An 18,595-nucleotide genomic window follows, 5' to 3' on the forward strand; every position below is an offset into this window, starting at 1 on the left:
GCACCCGGAGGAAATCCCCCGCAGATACCGGGCAAATTTGCAAACTCCACACAGACAGTCTCCCAGGGTGGAATCACATCCGGGTCCCTGGTGCCATGTGGCAGCAGTGCTAACCAATGAGCCACCTTGCTGCCCGTAAGTCTCATCTAGGGTAATTCATTCCGTTCAGAGTCTTTCACCATTGGGAGGATTATATTGACCATGCAGAGAGATCAGCACACATTTACCAGAATCATACAGAGGCAAAAAGGGTTACCTAATGAAAATTATTGCTGGAGACCAGATTTTATTTCTTGAGCACTGAGTCATTGAATAAATATCCTTAAAATGATTAAAGAACTTGTTTCAGTTGATGGAATTAAACTAATATCGCTTATGGACACTCCAGAAGAATGTGGCACAATCTTCAGTTGAGAGCCAGGCTGTTCATTGCTAATGTCATGTTACAGACAAGGTAGTAGAAATCTGGAATTTTATCCCCAGAAAGATGATGGCGTCAAATGAAAATTTCACAGCTAATATTGTATCAGCTGATAAAAAATATCAACAGTTAAGGACCCCAGACAGATAAATGGAGTTAAGATACTCTTTGGGAATGACATCAGGAGTGAGGCAGAATGGCTCCTCTTATTCTTGTGAGAGAGCTGACATAGTACTTGAGATGGAACTGTCCTGATCTCTCTGCAGTTTGATTGTGGCATCCTCTGATTATATTCTGCTGTTTTGAGTTAATAGTCCAACCGTGTTTTATCTTTGTTGCAACTCTCATTGGTTAGAGGTTTCATGGTGAGTTTATTGAAATCTGTAGTTTCTGTTGCTTTGCTTTTAATTTGATTACTTTATCCCTCACATGAATCTTCAACCACTTTGGCTCTGGTCTGAGCTGATTAATTTGGAGTTTATATTTGTGTCTATCTTCTGTATTGTGGCTTTATTTGTATTGTCAATTTATTTTCCTGATTTTCGCTCTGAACTGCTACATCAGACCTGAAAGGGTTAAGCTTTGGCAGAATGAGTCATAAAGTGAACATCTGCACGCCCAGCGTTTTAAGAATTTCACCTCCGGCTCTGGCTTCTCAGTCTCTTTGGTGCTGGGCGAAACATTCAGCTGGTGTAACAATGGATCCCAGATCTTTGGAAAATGAATTAACTTGTGCTGTGTGTCTCCACGTCTATCAGGACCCTGTGACATTACCATGTCAACACAGTTTCTGTTTGAAATGTATTGAGGGAGTTTGGGCCCAGAAAGCAGTTCCAGGAGGGTTTGAGTGCCCTCAGTGTCGTCGGAAATTCAACCAGAAGCCGAGACTTGACAAAAATACCACGTTGTATAATATCGTTGAAAAATACAAGCAATCACAGTCTTCTTTTGAAACATCAGGTGCCAGGTGTGATAGTTGTGATGATAAACCATTCCCAGCTGCAAAAACATGTCTTACTTGTTTAGCTTCATTTTGTTTCCTTCACTTGAGACCCCATTTACGTAACAAGGCATATCAAGATCACACCCTTATTGATCCTATGGCTGATGTTACAGACAGACAGTGCACTGACCATAAGAAGCTCCTGGAGTTTTACTGTAAAGATGAAGATGTGTGTTTATGTGTTTCCTGTACAGTAACAGGTAAACATAAATTCCACACACTGCTGAGCCTGAATGAAGCACAAGCTGATATTAAGGTTAGTACACGAGTTTACTAACTCCTTGTTAATGACCAGTAGTGGAACTTATTGTAGTCAGTGCTGAGTTAGTCCAATGTTTTTTCACTGCCCTGAAACTGGATTTATGGCTGTTTGCTTCTTGTCAGTCAGCTTGCTCCCTTTCCATTTTCATACAGTCTGAGAGAACAGAGCGGACACTAGGGGAATATGAGAGTGACTCAGGGTTGAATATCTCCTATCTTCTCTCAGCCTGTCTGAGAGCTCAGCAATTTACAATGTGGGGCCTGCAAGAACCGGGATTTCATGACACTGGGCTGTAGAGAAAAGCATGTAGTAGGCTATATAACACTAATAGATTCTGCCTTCTGAGCCTTAGCGGGAGGATATCAACAGTTAGGGATCCTCACAGGAGGAGACTTAGGTACTGAGTGGAGGAACTGTTGTTCCTCATAACAAAAGAGAATTATCATTTGAGAAGTGTTAGTGTACCTGCCTGAGCCTGTATACCATTTACACTGACTGCTTGAAAAGGAAGTGCTGAATCCATGTGAAAATAAAGCACCAAGTGTGACTGTGAAACAAAACGAATGTTTGTGATTATTTAGGTTATACTGGGCATGGAGTATCTCTTCATGGAGAAAGATATAAAGGAATATTTTTACTTGGGACCCGGGTACTGAGATCCTGAGATTTACAAGGAGGGAGAGAGGGCGCTGTCAACAGCTGGTAAACTTGCAAATGCTGTAACTGTGAAGGTCAGACTTGACTTAACAGTGACACCTCCACAGAATTCTTTAACTTTCATTCCTAACCAGGAGCCAGCTATATGGAGAAGCTGAGCACTGCAGATGGAAAACCCTGCTGTATAAGGCAGCAGCCAAAGAATTTTTCTTTTATTATTCATTCATGGGATGTTGGCCTTGCTGGCTGCCTAGCATTTTATTGCCCATCTCTAGTTGCCCTTAAGAAGGTAGTGGAATCCAGGATTTTGACCCAGCAACAGTGAAGGAATGGTAATATATTTCCAAGTCAGGATGGTGAGCGGGCTTGGAGGTGGATTTTCAGGTAGTGGTGTTCCCATATGTTCACTGTCTAAGGAACTTCTGTGAAATTCTGCAGTACATCTTGTAGATAGTACTCACTGCTGCCTAGCATCTGTGGTGGAGGGAATAGATGCTTGTGGATGCGGTGCCATTCATGCGGGCTGCTTTGTCCTGGATGGTGTCGAGCTTCTGAACGTTGTTGGAGCTGCATCACCCAGGAAAGTGTAGAGTATTTCATCACATTCCTGGCTTGTTCTTTGCGCTCAGGCTTCGGTGAGTCAGGAAGTGAGCTACTTGCCTAGCCTTATATCTGCTCTTGTAATCAATGTGTTTATGAGATGAGTCCAGTTCAACTTCCGGCCAGTGATAACATCAAGGATGCTGATAGTGAGTGATTCAGTGATGGTAACCCATTGAATATCAAGGGGCGGTGATTAGATTGTCTCTTACTGGAGATGGTTGTTGTCTGGCATTTGTGTTGCAGGGATGTTACTTGCCACTTGTCAGCCTAAGCTTGGATGTTGTCCAAATCTTGCTGTCTTTGAACAATAATTGCTTCAGTATCAGAGAAGTCATGAATTGTGCTGAACATGTTGCACATATTGGTAAGCATCCCCACTTCTGATCTTATGATGGAAGGAAGGCCATTAATGAAGCAGCTGGAGATGTTTGGCCGTAGGACGCTACTCTGAGGAACTTTTGCAAGGATGTCATGGAGTGAGATGACTGTCCTCCAACATCAAAAACCATCTTCCTTTGTGCCAGGTGTGACGCCAACCAGTGGGGAGTTTGCCTCCTGATACCCATTGATTCCAGTTTTACTAGGGCTCTTTGATGCCACACTTGGTTGAATGTGGCCTTGATGTCAAGGGCTATCACTCTCACCTTACCTCTTGAATTCAGCTCTTTTGTCCAGGTTTGAAATAAGGCTGTAATGAGCAAGTTATTGTTGAGCAGTTGCTGTTTGGTAGCCACTGTTGATGACACCTTGCATTACTTGACTGATGATCGAGAGTAGACTGATGGGGTGGTAATTTTCCAGTTTGGATTTAGTTTGCTTTTTGTAAACAGAACATAACTTGGTCAATTTTCCACAATGTTTGATAGTTGTAACTGTACTGAAACAGTTTGGTCAGGGGAGCGGCAAGTTCAGGAGCACAAGTCGTTAGTGCTATTGCCAGAATTCTGTCAGGGCCCATAGCCTTTGCAGTATCCGGTGTGTCCAATCGCTTCTTGATATCACGTGGAATTAATTGAATTGGCTTAAGATTGGTCTCTGTGATGCTAGGAACGACTGGAGGAGGCTGAAATGAATCATCCATTTGGCACTCCTGGCTGAGGATTGCTGTGCTTTAACGTTTGCACTGAAATGCTGGGCTCTTCTGTCATTGAAGATGGAGATATTTGTGCAGCCTCTTCCAGTGAATTGTTTCAATTGTCCACCACCATTCATGACTGGATGTGGCAGGACTGCAGAGCGAAGATTTGATCCAGTGGTTGTGGAGTATCACTTGCTGCTTGTGCTGTTGGGCATGCAAGTAGTTCTATTTGGTAGCTTCACCAGGTTGACACCCCATTTTGAGGTATGTCTGCTGCTGCTCCTGGCATGTCCTTCTGCACTCTCCATTGAACTAGGGTTGTTCCCCTGGCTTGATGGTAATGGTTTAGTGGGGATATTCCAGGCCATGAAGTTACAGATTGTGCTGGAGTACAATTCTGCTACTGTTGATGGCACACAGCATCTCATGGATGCCTAGTCTTGATCTGTTAGATCTGTTCAAAATCTGTCCCATTCAGCACAGTAATAGTGCCACACAACACGATGGAGGTTATTCTCAATGTGAGGGTGGGACTTCGTCTCCACAGGGACTGTGCAGTGGTCACTCTTACTGATAATCTCATGAACAGATGCATCTGCAGCTGGCAGATTGGTAAGGATAAGTATGTGTTGGATCCCTCACAACCTGCTGCAGACACAGTGTAGTAATCAGCAGGAGCTTTCCTTGCCCATGTTTAACCTGAAGCATGAGACTTCAAGGGGGCTGGAGTCAATGTTAAGGACTCTGATAGCAACTCGCTTTTCACTGTATGCCACTGTGCTAACACATCTGCCGGGGTCTGTCCTGCCAATGGGACAGGACATATCCAAGGATGGGATGGTGGTGTCTTGGATATTGTATGTCAGATATGATTCTGTAACCATGACTGTATCAGGTGGTGCTTGACCAGCCTATGAGACAGCTCTCCCAATTTTGCACTACCCCCCAGATGTTAGCAAGGAGGATTTTGCAGTGTTGACAAGACTGTTTTCAGATGAGGTTGGCAAATTTCATTCCCTGGAAGACATTAATGAGCCAAAGTTTTTCTGACATGTGGCAATGGTTTTCTGGTAATCAGTAGATTCTTAATTCCAGATACTTTTTAACCTCCATTATTATACCACCATCTGCCATGGTGGGATTCAAACCCAGGTCCCCAGAATATTCACTGAGTTTTTGAATTAATAATCCAGTGATAATACCACTGGGGCATTACTCGGGATGCTGGGAATATTCTGTTCAATCAGAGCTCAGTGGCATGTTGGGTAGGGATCAGAGCAGAGGGATACAAATGGTGGGAATGACATAGATTGGAGGACAGTGATAGATACTTGGAGGAAATGGCAGGTGAGAGATTAATGGTGGCAGAGACAGAGATAGATTAGATTAGATTCCCTACAGTGTGGAAACAGGCCTTTCGGCCCAACAAGTCCACACCGACCCGCCGAAGCGCAACCCACCCAGACCCATTCCCCTACATTTACCCCTTCACCTAACACTATGGGCAATTTAGCATGGCCAATTCACCTAACCTGCACATTTTTGGACTGTGGGAGGAAACCGGAGCACCCGGAGGAAACCCACGCAGACATGGGGAGAATGTGCAAACTCCACACAGTCAGTCGCCTGAGGCTGATAGTGGGAGGAGAAGGATGAAGGGGAGTGAGAGCTAGTAGATGAGAGCGATGCTTAGGGAGAGACAAGTGGCATTTTTGAGAGATATGGGCAGCTAAGTCATAAAGATATATTGCATGTAAACAGACTCTTCGGCTCAACTCGTCCATGCCGACTAGATATCCGAAATTAGTCTAGTCCCATTTGCCAGCACTTGGCCCATATCCATCTAAACCCTTCCTATTCATATACCCATCCAGATGCCTTTTAAATATTGTAGTTGTACCAGACTCTACCACTTCCTCTGGCAGTTCATTCCATACACACAACACACTCTGCATGAAAATGTTGCCCCTTAGATCCCTTTTAAATCTCTCCCCTCTCACCTTAGACCTCTGGCCTTTAGTTTTGGAGTCCACTACCCTAGGGAAAAGACCTTGACTATTCACCCTATCTGTGCCCCTCATGATTTTATAAACTTCTAAAAGATCATCCTGCAGCCTCCGACGCTCCAGGGAAACAGCCCCAGCCTGTTCAGCCTCTCTCTATAGCTCAAACCCTCCAACCCTAGTAACATCCTTGTAAATCTTTTCTGAACTCATTCAAGTTTCACAACATCCTTCCTTTAATAGGGATATTAGAATTGCACACAGTATTACAACAGTGGCCTAACCAATGTCCTGTACAGCCGCAACATGACCTCTCAATTCCTTTACTCAATGCATTGACTAATAAAAGCAAGAGTACCAAATGCCTTCTTCACTATCCTGTTTACCTGCGATTCCACTTTCAAGGAGCTATGAACTGACACTTCAAGGTCTCTTTTTGTTTGGCAACACTCCCACGACCTTACCATTAAGTGTATAAGTCCTGCCCTGATTTGGCCTCCCAAAGTGCAGTACCTCACATTTGACTAAATTTAATTCTATCTGCCACTCCTCGGCCCATTTGCTCATCTGATCAATTATCATTGTACTCTGAGGTAACTTTCTTTGCTGTCCAAGACACCACCTATTTTGCTGCCATCTGCAACTTTGCTAACTATACTGCTATGTTCATATCCAATTATTTATATAAATAACAAAAAGCAGTGGACCCAGCACCAATCCTTATGGCATACCACTCGTCACAGGTCACCACCACCACCACCACCTCTGTGTTCCACCTTTGGGCGAGTTCTGTGTCCAAATGACGAGTTCTCACTGTATTCGGCATGATCTAATCTCATTAACTAGTCATACACCTTACTGAAGTCCATATAGACCATGACCAGCACACTGCCTTCATTATTCCTCTTCGTCACTTCTTCAAACATTCCATGTATGAAGCCATGTTGACTATCCCTATCAGTCCTTGCCTTCCCAAATACATGTAAATCGTGTCTGTCAGAATTCCCTCCAATATCTTGCCCATCACTGATATCAAGCACACCGGTCTATAGTTCACAGGCTTTTCCTTACCATCTTCCTTTAAATAATGGCAATAGGGAGATCAAACGGTGGCCCCAAGATGAAGAGAGATGGTGCATTGAAAGATTGGAAGGGAAAATTTGACAATGATTGAACAATTTCCATTGTAACCTTGTAATTTGATCCCTTTGGGAGTGACTAATGGTGTGCCACAGGGGTCAGTGCTGGGACGTTTGTTATTTGTTATTTACAGAGGAACCTCGATTATCCAGCGTTTTATTATCCGAATTTTGGCTAAACTGTGTTAACCGACATTTGATTATCTGATCAAAATACTCCCTGCCCATGTTGTTCGGATAATTGAGATTCCTCTGTACATAACTGATCTGGATACGGATGTACAAAGCATGATTAGTAAGTTTGTGAATGATACAAAATTAGAAGCGAGGAAGGTTATCAAAAATTACAGAGGGATCTTGATCAGATGGGCAAATAGGCTGAGAATTGGCAAATGTATTATAACTGCTGAAAATGTGTTGCTGGAAAAGCGCAGCAGGTCAGGCAGCATCCAAGGAGCAAGAGAATCGACGTTTCGGGCATGAGCCCTCCTTCAGGAATCATGCCCGAAACGTCAACTCTCCTGCTCCTTGGATGCTGCCTGACCTGCTGCGCTTTTCCAGCAACACATTTTCAGCTCTGATATCCAGCATCTGCAGTCCTCACTTTCTCCTCAAAAATGTATTACAATACAGGTAAGTGAGAGGTATTGCACTTTGGAAAGTCAAACCAAAGTAGGACTTATACAGTAAATGGTAAGGTCCTGAGGAGTGTTGTGGAACAGAGGGACCTAGGAGTACAAGTATATAGTTCTTTGAAAATGGACTCACAGGTAGGCAGGGTGGTGAAGAAGGCATTTAGCTGCTGGCCTTCATCAGTCAAGGTTTTGAGAATAGGAGTTGGGATGTTATGTTACGGCTGTATAAGTTTTGGTGAGGCTGCACTTGGAGTATTGTGTACAGTTTTGGTCACCCTGTTATAGGAAAGAAGATTTACCAGGATGTTGCCAGGACTAGTCGGCCTGAGTTATAGGGAGAGGTTGGCCAGGATAGGACTTTATTCCTTGAAATTTCGGAGAATAAGGTGTGACTTTATTTAGGTGTACAATATCATGAGGGGCACGGATAGGATGAATGCATATAGTTTGAGATTTTGGAGGAGGAGAATGCATACAGTCTTTTTTTCCCAGGGATGGGGAATTGAAAACTAGAAGACATAGGTTTAAGGTGAGAAGGGAAAGATTTAAGAAGGACCTGAGAGGCAACTTCTTCACACAGAGACAGGTGTGTATATGGAATGGCCTGCCAGAGAAAGTAGATGAGGCAGGTACAATAGCAACATTTAAAAATCATTTGAATAGATACATGGATGGGAAGGGTTTAGAGGGATATGGACCAAATGCAGGCAATTGGAACTCGCTGAGTGGGCACCATGGGCCAGCATGGACGGGTTTGGGCTGAAGGGCCTGTTTCCAAGCTGTATTACTCTGTGACTCGATGACACTATGACAGAATGTGAACTTGTTCATCTTAGTTGAAGTGAAAAACCTTGTTTTCTCACCCTTTCTCAAATGCAATTTAATTGGGGGACAAATAGAGAGAGAAACAATAATCATTGGAGAAAACAGGATGAATTAATTGGCACAACGGATGCAGGTCCTCTGGGCTTAAACTAAATGGCTGCAGAGATAGTGGATGCTTTGTGTAAGTGTTGTTTTCGTGTGTCTGATTTACTTGCTTACTTACTGCTTCTCATTGTACACTCATAATGAGATGTGCTTTACCATGAGACATGGTTTACTATTGTTGAAACATAAAATATATGCATGCAATTCTACAAAACCTGGCTTTCCCTCTAATTCGGAGGAAGTGAGGACTGCAGATCCTGGAGATCAGAGTCGAAAATGTGGTGCCTAAAAAGCACAGCAGGTCAGGCAGCATCCAAGGAGCAGGAGAATCGATGTTTTGGGCATAAGGATATTTCTGATGAAGGGCTTATGCCCGAAACGTCGATTCTCCTGCACCCCAGATGATACTTGACCCGCTGTGCTTTTCCAGCACCACACTTTCCCTCTAATTCTCAAGGTAGCCTTACAGTTCTGAAATGACTGTGCTCTCACACTAAAATCCACTTTGGAAGCAGTATACTACCCTGATTACAGTTGGCCAGACTGCGCTTGAGGCCGTTCTTCTCACTCCCAAGTTTCCTGCTTCTTGTGTTGGCATTGTCTCTGATTCCTGATGAAGGGCTTTTGCCCGAAACGTCGATTTTCCTGCTCCTTGGATGCTGCCTGGACCTGCTGTGCTCTTCCAGCACCACTTTGATCTAAACATTGTCTCTGGTGTGTCAGACCCTCTGATTCGAATGGCCCCTTTAAATACAGTTACATAGAATGTTACAGCGCAGTACAGGCTCTTTGGTCCTCGATGTTGCGCTGACAATTTTCCGGATCATCCCTGAGATCTGTGGCTTACTATCATTTGCTAAATCACATGGTAACTGACACACATATTCCTCCAAAATAGTTAAAGCATTTTCATACAACAATGTGATTAACATTATTCAATTATTCCATGTGGATGAGTTTTTCTCCCAGAAAAAGGTGCTGGAAAAGGCAGTATTTAGATGTTTTAACTTCCCTCTTGTTTGAGCTGACCCGAGGAGCCAGGCTGTCTCAAAAACAATTCTACCAAAACTCTGATCTATTGTTCCATCTGAAACCTCGCAGCATTATCTCATCAGTCAATGTAAGTGGCTTGCATATCTGTCTGGCCTGAACCAGTTTGACAGTGAACTCTGCGAAGCGTCCTGGCTTACTATCTCCGGTCCCTCCTGCACATGTCATTTAGTTGACCAATGTTGCTTTTAGTGTTCCAAAAGTGCTGTTGTTTATTTAAAAGGGGCATTTCATTACAATTTCATTACAATAGACAATTAGTTATAATCTTTCAAAATTCTCTAGATCCTGGAAATGTCACAATGGATTGTGAAATGACGGATCTAATACCTCTTCACAAAAGAAAGGAAAGACAAAACTGTTGGCTTGATTTTACATGCTCCCGCTAGTGGGATTGATAGTGTGGGGCTGGTAAATTCTATTTGGCTTTTACATTGGCGACCTACCCAGCCATAATCTGCTTGGCATGAGCAGGCAACAGGTGGCCTACCAACCTTGGATCAATGAACAGCCTTACCACCCAAACCAATATTTTCCCTGTGGCTGGGGTGGCCCATACTGCACTTGACACCTGTCAATTTCAGCTGAATGTTAGGCAAGTGGGATTGGGAGGGTGCTCCTGCAGGCCCCATAGGGAGGCATCATGTCCGCCCCCCCAGCCTCTCAAATTTAGCCATCCTACCCTCTTGACGGGGTGTTTTAGCCTGGCCCCTGGCATTGCACAGGACTGAACTTGTCAATTTGGGTTTCTACTTGTCAAGGCCAGCATTACTGCTGGCCACTGCTTGACTTGGCAGGGCTGGGATGACTGAACTGCTGACTACCTGATTGACTGGCAGCTCTCTAAGATACGACTTCCTTGCGACATAATTGAGAAGCCCTGCCTCGGTGCAACCGATGTTGATCCAGCCAACTGGAATTTTGTAGGCTTCCCCCAACCTTTTGGCCAGGAATATGAAGACTGAGGCACCCAGCTAAATCCAACTCCGGGAAAATAAAGACTATGACTTTGTTGGTCAGAGCATTGAGTACAGGAGTTGGGAGGTCATGTTGCAGCTGTACAGGACATTGGTTAGTCCACTTTTGGAATTCTGCATTCAATTCTGATCTCCCTGTTATAGGAAGAACGTTGTGAAACTTGAAAGGGTTCAGAAAAGGTTTACAAGGATGTTGCCAGGATTGGAGGGCTTGAGCTACAGGGAGAGGCTGAATAGGCTGGTGCTGTTTTCCTTGGAGCATCGGAGCCTAAGGGGTGACCTTATAGAGGTTTATAAAATCAGGAGGGGCGTGGATAGGGTGAATAGACAAGGTCTTTTCCCCAGGATGTGGATCTCTGCCATCCAGACCCATTGTAAGGAGAACTGAAAAAGTTCTGCAGTCATCTGCTATTTCCGGTGAAGGCCATATTTGTAGAATTTTGGTTCATTGCGCCATTGGCTGGGGATTAGGCAAACCCTGGAGGAAGACTGGCTGTTATTCTTTGTGAAGAGGACAGAGATTTGAAGAACTTTGCAACTGAGACTGTACTCTGAGTGGACTGTTTTGATTCAATTCATAAGTTGTACGCTCCAATTAATACATAATTTATAATTAACTGCAATTGCCTATTAATTCATATTGAATTTATGTTGATTCTGCGTTTCAGTTTGTAGGAGGCTGCCTAAGATAAGATTTATTGTTCGCTTTGTTTGGTTTTAAATTCTGTTTTAAACCATAGAATCTTGTGGCTTCTTAGCTTTAGTAAATAATTGGAGCTTTGGATTTCTCTTTGGTCTTTGCAGAGGTTGTAACAAAAGAGAAATCATGTTTCTATTGTTTTATATTAGTCTTTTGAAAATATAATGAGTAGAGTGGATAGAGGAGAACCATGATATATCCTGTATTGTATTAGTATTTCCTAAAGTATTCAATATATGGCGCTGCATGCCATGGTTCAGTGCTGAGGTTTTAGCTATTTGGGTGGCATGATGACTCAGTGGTTAGCACTGCTACCTCACAGAGCCGGGGACCTGGGTTTGATTCCAGCCTCAGCCAACTGTCTGGAGGGAGTTTGCACATTCTCCCCATGTCTGCGTGAGTTTCCTTCCACAATCCAAAAACTTGCAGGTTAGGGTGAATCGGCCATGCTAAATTGCCCATGGTGTCCAGGGATATGTAGATTAGGTGCATTAGTTAGGGGTAAATATAGAATAATAAGGTATGGGAATGGCTCTGGGTGGTTTACTCTTCAGAGGGTAGGTGTGGACTTGTTGGGCCGAAGGGCCTGCTTCCACACTGTCGAGATTCTATTCTATTTAGAGTGTAATGATTTGAATGAAGAAACAGAATATATTGTAGCCTGATTTGCTGATGATACAACAATAGGTGGGGAGAGGAGTTGTGAGAAGGATAGCAAAGTCTCTGCAAGAGGTTATGTTAAGGGGGTAGGGGACTGACAACAATTTTGGCAGATATAATATGGGAACATGTCCACTTTGGTAGGAAGAACAGAATAGCAAGATAGTATCGAAATTGAGAGGGATCACTGAATGTTGTGGTACAAGGGATCTGGATGTCCTTGTACATGGGACACAACATGTTATCATGAAGGTACAGCAAGTCATTAGAAAGGCACATGCAATGTTACAGAGAATGGGAGAAGAGAATTTTGCTGTAGGTATTGGTTAGACCACATCAGGAATATTGTATACAGTTTTCACCTGCATACTTAATAAGGGGCATAATTCCATTTGGGGACACCTCAGTGAGAGTAGATTTCTTGGATGAGGAGCTTGTTTGAGCAGGATGGTTTATACTTATTGAAGTTTAGAAAAACTAAAGGTAATCTTAATGAAACATATAAGGATCTGAGGATGTTTTCCCTTAAGCAGGATACTAGAACCAGAGAACATAGCTTTGGAAGAAGGGGCCCTTAATTTTAATTGAGTTAAAAATGAATTTCTTCTTTTAGAGGGTTGTGAATCCTTGTAATTTGTCAGAAAACTGTTGAGCCTGGGTCGTTGATTACATTCAAATTTGAGATAGGTTCTTAAATAGTAGGAAAATCAAGCAGAACAGCCAGATTGAGGTCAGACTAGATAAGCCATAATCTTTTTGTCATTTATATCAATGATTTGGAAGTGAACGTAGGAGATATGGTTAGTAAGTTTGCAGATGACACCAAATTTGGAGGTGTAGTGGATAGCGAAGGTGGCTACCTCAGATTACAATGGGACCTTGATCAGATGGGCCAATGGGCCAAGGTGTGGCAGATGGAGTTTAATTTAGATAAATGCAAGGTGCTGCGTTTTGAGAGGGCAAATCAGGGCAGGATTTATGCACTTAATGGTAAGGTCCTGGGGAGTGTATCTGAACAAAAAGACTTTGGAGTGCAGGTTCATAGTTCCTTGAAAGTAGAATTGTAGATACCACAGTGAATAGAGTCATAGAGTCATTGAGTCATAGAGATGTACAGCATGGAAACAGACCCTTCGGTCCAACTCGTTCATGACAACCAGATATCCCAACCCAATCTTGTCCCACCTGCCAGCACCCGGCCTATATCCCTCCAAACCTTTCCCATTCATATACCCATCCAAATGCCTCTTAAATGTTGCAATTACACCAGCCACCACCACATCCTCTGGCAGCTCATTCCATACACATACCACCCTGTGGATGAAACAGTTGCCCTTTAGGTCTCTTTTATATCTTTGCCCTCTCACCCTAAACCTATGCCCTCTAGTTCTGGACTCCCTGACCCCAGGGAAAATACTTTGTCTATTTATCCTATCCATGCCCCTCATAATTTTATAAACCTCTATAAGGTCACCCCTCAGCATCCGATGCTCCAGGGAAAACAGTCCCAGCCTGTTCAGCCTCTCCCTATAGCTCAAATCCTCCAACTCTGACAGTATCCTTGTAAATCTTTTCTGAACCCTTTCAAGTTTCACAACATCTTTCCGATAGGAAGGAGACCAGAATTGCACGCAATATTCCAACAGTGACACAACCAATGTCCTGTACAGCCACAACCTGATCTCCCAACTCCTGTACTCAATACTCTGACCAATAAAGGAAAGCATACCAAACGCCTTCTTCACTATCCTATCTACCTGCGACTCCACTTTCAAGGAGCTATGAACCTGCACTCTAAGGTCTCTTTGTTCAGCAACACTCCCTAGGACCTTACCATTAAGTGTGTAAGTCCTGCTAAGATTTGATTTCCCAAAATGCAGCACCTTGCATTTATCTGAATTAAATTCCATCTGCCACTTCTCAGCCCATTGGTCCAGATCCTGTTGTAATCTGAGGTAACCCTCTTCGCTGTCACACTACACCTCCAATTTTGGTGTCATCTGCAAACTTACTAACTGTACCTCTTATGTTCACATCCAAATCCTTTATATAAATGACAAACAGTAGGGGGCCCAGCACCGATCCTTGTGGCACTCTACTGGTCACAGGCCTCCAGTCTGAAAAACAACCCTCCACCACCACCCTCTGTCTTCTACCTTTGAGCCAGTTCTGTATCCAAATGGCTAGTTCTCACTGTATTTCATGAGATCTAACCTTGCTAACCAGTCTCCCATGAAGAACCTTGTTGAACGCCTTACTGAAGTCCATGTAGATCACGTCCATTGCTCTGCCCTCATCAATCCTCTTTTTTACTTCATAAAATTCAATCAAGTTTGTGGGACATGATTTCCCGTGCAGAAAGCCATGTTGACTATCCCTAATCTGTCCTTGTCTTTCCAAATGCATGTAAATTCTGTCCCTCGGGATTCCCTTCAACAGCTTGCCCACCACTGATGTTAGGCTCACTGGTCTATAGTTCCCTGCCTTGTCCTTACCACCTTTCTTAAATAGTAGCACCACGTAATCTAACCTCCAGTCTTCCGGCACCTCACCTGTGACAATCGATGATACAAATATCTCAGCAAGGGTCCCAGCAATCACTTCTCTAGCTTCCCACAGAGTTCTAGGGTATACCTGATCAGGTCCTGGTGATGTATCCACTTTCATGCATTTTAAGACACCCAGTACTGCCTCCTCTGTAATATGGACATCTTTCAAGGTGTCACCATCTATTTCCCTACAGTCTATATCTTCCATGTCCTTCTCCACAGTAAACACTGATGCAAAATAACTGTTTATTGTCTCCCCCATCTCCTGCGGCTCCATACAAAGGCTGCCTCGCTGATCTTTGAGGGGCCCTATTCTCTCCCTAGTTACCCTTTTCTCCTTAATATATTTATAAAATCCCTTTGGATTCTCCTTAATTCTATTTGCCAAGGCTATCTCATGTCCCCTTTTTGCCCTCCTGATTTCCCTCTTATGAATACTCCTACTGCCTACTCTTCTAGGAATTCATACAATCTATCCTGTCTATACCTGACATGTAATTCCTTCTTTTTCTTAACCAAAACCTCAATTTCTTTAGTCATCCAGCATTCCCTGTATCTACCAGCCTTTCCTTTCACCTTAACAGGAATATACTTTTTCTGGACTCTCATTATCTCATTTTTGAAGGCTTCCCATTTTCCAGCCGTCCCTTTACCTGTGAACATCTGCCCCCAATCAGCTTTTTAATACCTTCAAAATTAGCCTTCTTCCAATTTAGAACTTCAACTTTTAGATCCAGTCTATCCTTTTCCATCACTATTTTAAAACTAATAGAATTATGGTCGCTGGCCCCAAAGTGCTTCCTGACTGACTCCTCAGTCACCTGCCCTGCCTTATTTCCCAAGAGTAGACCAAGTTTTGCGCTTTCTCTAGTAGGTAATTCATATACTGAATCAGAAAATTTTCTTGTACACACTTAATAAATTCCTCTCCATCTAAACCCTTAACACTATGGCAGTCCCAGTCTATGTTTGGAAAGTTAAAATCCCCTATCCTAACCACCCTATTATTCTCACAGATAACTGAGATCTCCTTACAAATTTGGTTCTCAATTTCCCTCTGACTATTAGGAGGTCTATAATACAATCCCAATAAGGTGACCATCCCTTTCCTATTTCTCAGTTCCACCCAAATAATCCTCCTAAGTACCGCTGTAATGCTATCTCTGATCAAAAACACTACTCCCCATCCTCTCTTGCTTCCTTTTCTGTCCTAGGTAGTGTCCTAGGCCCAATAGTCTTCAGCTGCTTCATCAATGACCTTCCCTCTGTCATAAGGTCAGAAATGGGGATGTTTACCGATGATTGCACAGTGTTCAGGACCCTTTGCGACTCGTCAGATACTGAAGTAGTCCATGCTCAACTGCAACAAGATCTGGACAATATCCAAGCTTGGTCCAACAAGTAGCAAATAACATTCAAGCCACACAAATGCCAGATAATGGCCATCATCAATAAGAGACACTTTAACCACTGCCCTTTGATATTCAACGGTATTATCATCACTGAATTCCCCACTGTCAACATCCTTGGGGTTACCATTGACCAGAAACTCAACTGGTCTTACCACATAAAGACAATGGCTACAAGAACAGGTCAGAGACTAGGGATACTGCAACGTGTAACTCACCTCCTGATGCCCCAAAGTCTATCCACAAGGCACAAGTCAGGAGTGTGATGGAATACTCCCCACTTGCCTGGAAGGGTGCAGCTCCAACAACACTCGAGAAGCTTGATACCATCCAGGACAAAGCAACCTGATTGATTGACATCACATCCACAAACATTCAATCCCTCCACCACCGGCGCTCAGTAGCAGTAGAGTGTACTATCGACATCATGCGCTGCAGAAATTCACCAAAGATCCTTAGATAGCACCTTCCAAACCCACGACCACTTCCACCAAGAATGGTACATGGGAATTTTACCACCTGCAAGTTCCCTTCCAAGCCACGCACAGCCCTGACTTGGAAATATACCGCCGTTCCTTCACAGTCATTGGGTCAAACCCCTGGAATTCCCTCCCTACCGGCATTGTGGGTCAACCCACAACAAGTGAACTGCAGCGATTCAAGAAGACAGCTCACCACTGCCTTCTCAAGGGCAAATAGGGATGGGCTATCAACGTTGGCCAGCCAGCGACACCCAAGTCCCACAAATGAATAAAAAAAAGGTATCCTGGAACATTAAGCTGTCAGTCCTGTCCATTCCTGAGTCACATCAGGATAATTGTCAGGATATCCCAGTCCCATGTTCCTCACCATACCCTGGGTTCATCTGCCTTCCCTGTTAGGTCTCTTGCACTGAAATAAGTGCAGTTTTATTTATCAGTCCTACCTTGTTGTTTGCTTTATTCCTCCCTGCCCTGACTGTTTGACTCACTCCTTTTCCCAACCGTACCAATCTCAGATTGATCTCTTTCCTCACCATTTCCACACATTCCACTCCCCAAACCCCCCCCCCCCCCCACCCCATACCCGACTCAATCTTACTAGTTTAAATCCTCCTTAGCAACTCTAGCAAATCTACTTGCCAGTATATTTGTCCCCTTCCAATTCAGATGCAATCTGTCCTTCTGGTACAGATCTTCTGTGGTGATTCCAGAAACAATTTCAATGATGCAAAAATGTGAACCCTTCTCACCTACACCAGCTCCTCTACTCTCCTACTCCTACACTCACTAACTTGTAGCACCAGGAGTAATCCAGATATTACTACCCTTGAGGATCTCCTGTTTAAATTCCTGCCTAATGTTCTATACTCTCCCTCAGACTCTCATCCTTTTCCCTTCCTATGTCATTAGTTCCAATGTGTACAATAACCCCCTTCTGGTCCCTTGCTCCTTTGAGAACATTCTGCACCCTCTCAGAAATATCCTTGATCCTGGCACCAGGGAAGCAACATACTATTCTGATTTTTCACTGCCGGCAACAGAAACATCTGTGGGTGCCTCTGACTAGAGAGGCAATTGATTGCTTGGAACCTGACGTACCCCTCATTACATTAGAGCCAGTCTCAGTACCAGAAACTTGACTGTTCATGTTACATTTCCCCGACACTCCATCACCCCCTCCATTTTCCAAAACAGCATGCTTGTTTAAGTTGGGGATAGCCACAGGAGATTCCTGCACTTCATGCCTACTCATCCTAACTTTTTTGGCGTAAACCCATCTACCTGACTATATCTCTGGCTTTTCTCCCTTCCTAAAACTTCCATCAATCACATCCCCTTGCTCCTGTAAATTCCTTATTGCAGCTAATTGCTGCTCCAACCAAGGAGAAAGTGAGGTCTGCAGATGCTGGAGATCAAAGTTGAAACTTTATTGCTGGAACAGCACAGCAGGTCAGGCAGCATCCAGGGAACAGGAGATTCGACGTTTCGGGCACAGGCCCTTCTTCAGGAATGAGCAGAGAGTGTTCAGCAGGAGAAGATAAAAGGTAGGGAGGAGGGACTTGGAGGAGGGGCATTGGAAATGTGATAGGTGGAAAGAGGTCAAGGTGAGGGTGATAGGTCGGAGTAGGATGGAGGCGGACAGGTCAAGAAGAAGACGGCAGGGCAGGAAGGCGGTGCCGGGCGGGAAGGATCCGGCTGAGACAAGGTGGGCACCTTCCCTTGCAACCGCAGGAGGTGCAACACTTGCGCCCACACCTCCCCCCTCACTTCCCTCCAAGGCCCCAAAGGAAACTTCCATATCCGCCACAGATTCACCTGCACCTCCACCCACATCATCTACTGCATCCGATGCAGCCGGTGTGGCCTCCTCTATATTGGGGAGACAGGCCGCCTACTTGCGGAGCGATTCAGAGAGCACCTCTGGGCCACCCGGACGAACCAACCCAACCAACCTGTGGCACAGCATTTCAACTCCCCCTCCCACTCCACCGAGGATATGCAGGTCATTGGACTCAACCACCGCCAAACCACAACAAC

General features: G+C 44.1%; 1 protein-coding gene across 1 annotated transcript in view; it reads left to right on the forward strand.

Annotated features, from left to right (window-relative positions):
* Nucleotides 1-1,101: 1,101 nt before the first annotated feature.
* Nucleotides 1,102-18,595, forward strand: part of LOC122556855 (E3 ubiquitin/ISG15 ligase TRIM25-like) — a 54,178-nt gene continuing 36,684 nt past the window's right edge. Inside the window, exon 1 of the mRNA XM_043704110.1 lies at nucleotides 1,102-1,680. Coding sequence (XP_043560045.1) covers nucleotides 1,120-1,680 — 561 coding nt within the window. The 5' untranslated portion in view covers nucleotides 1,102-1,119. The remainder of the gene's footprint in view (nucleotides 1,681-18,595) is intronic.

Source organism: Chiloscyllium plagiosum, chromosome 14, assembly GCF_004010195.1.
Source record: "Chiloscyllium plagiosum isolate BGI_BamShark_2017 chromosome 14, ASM401019v2, whole genome shotgun sequence".
Taxonomy (NCBI): domain Eukaryota; kingdom Metazoa; phylum Chordata; class Chondrichthyes; order Orectolobiformes; family Hemiscylliidae; genus Chiloscyllium; species Chiloscyllium plagiosum.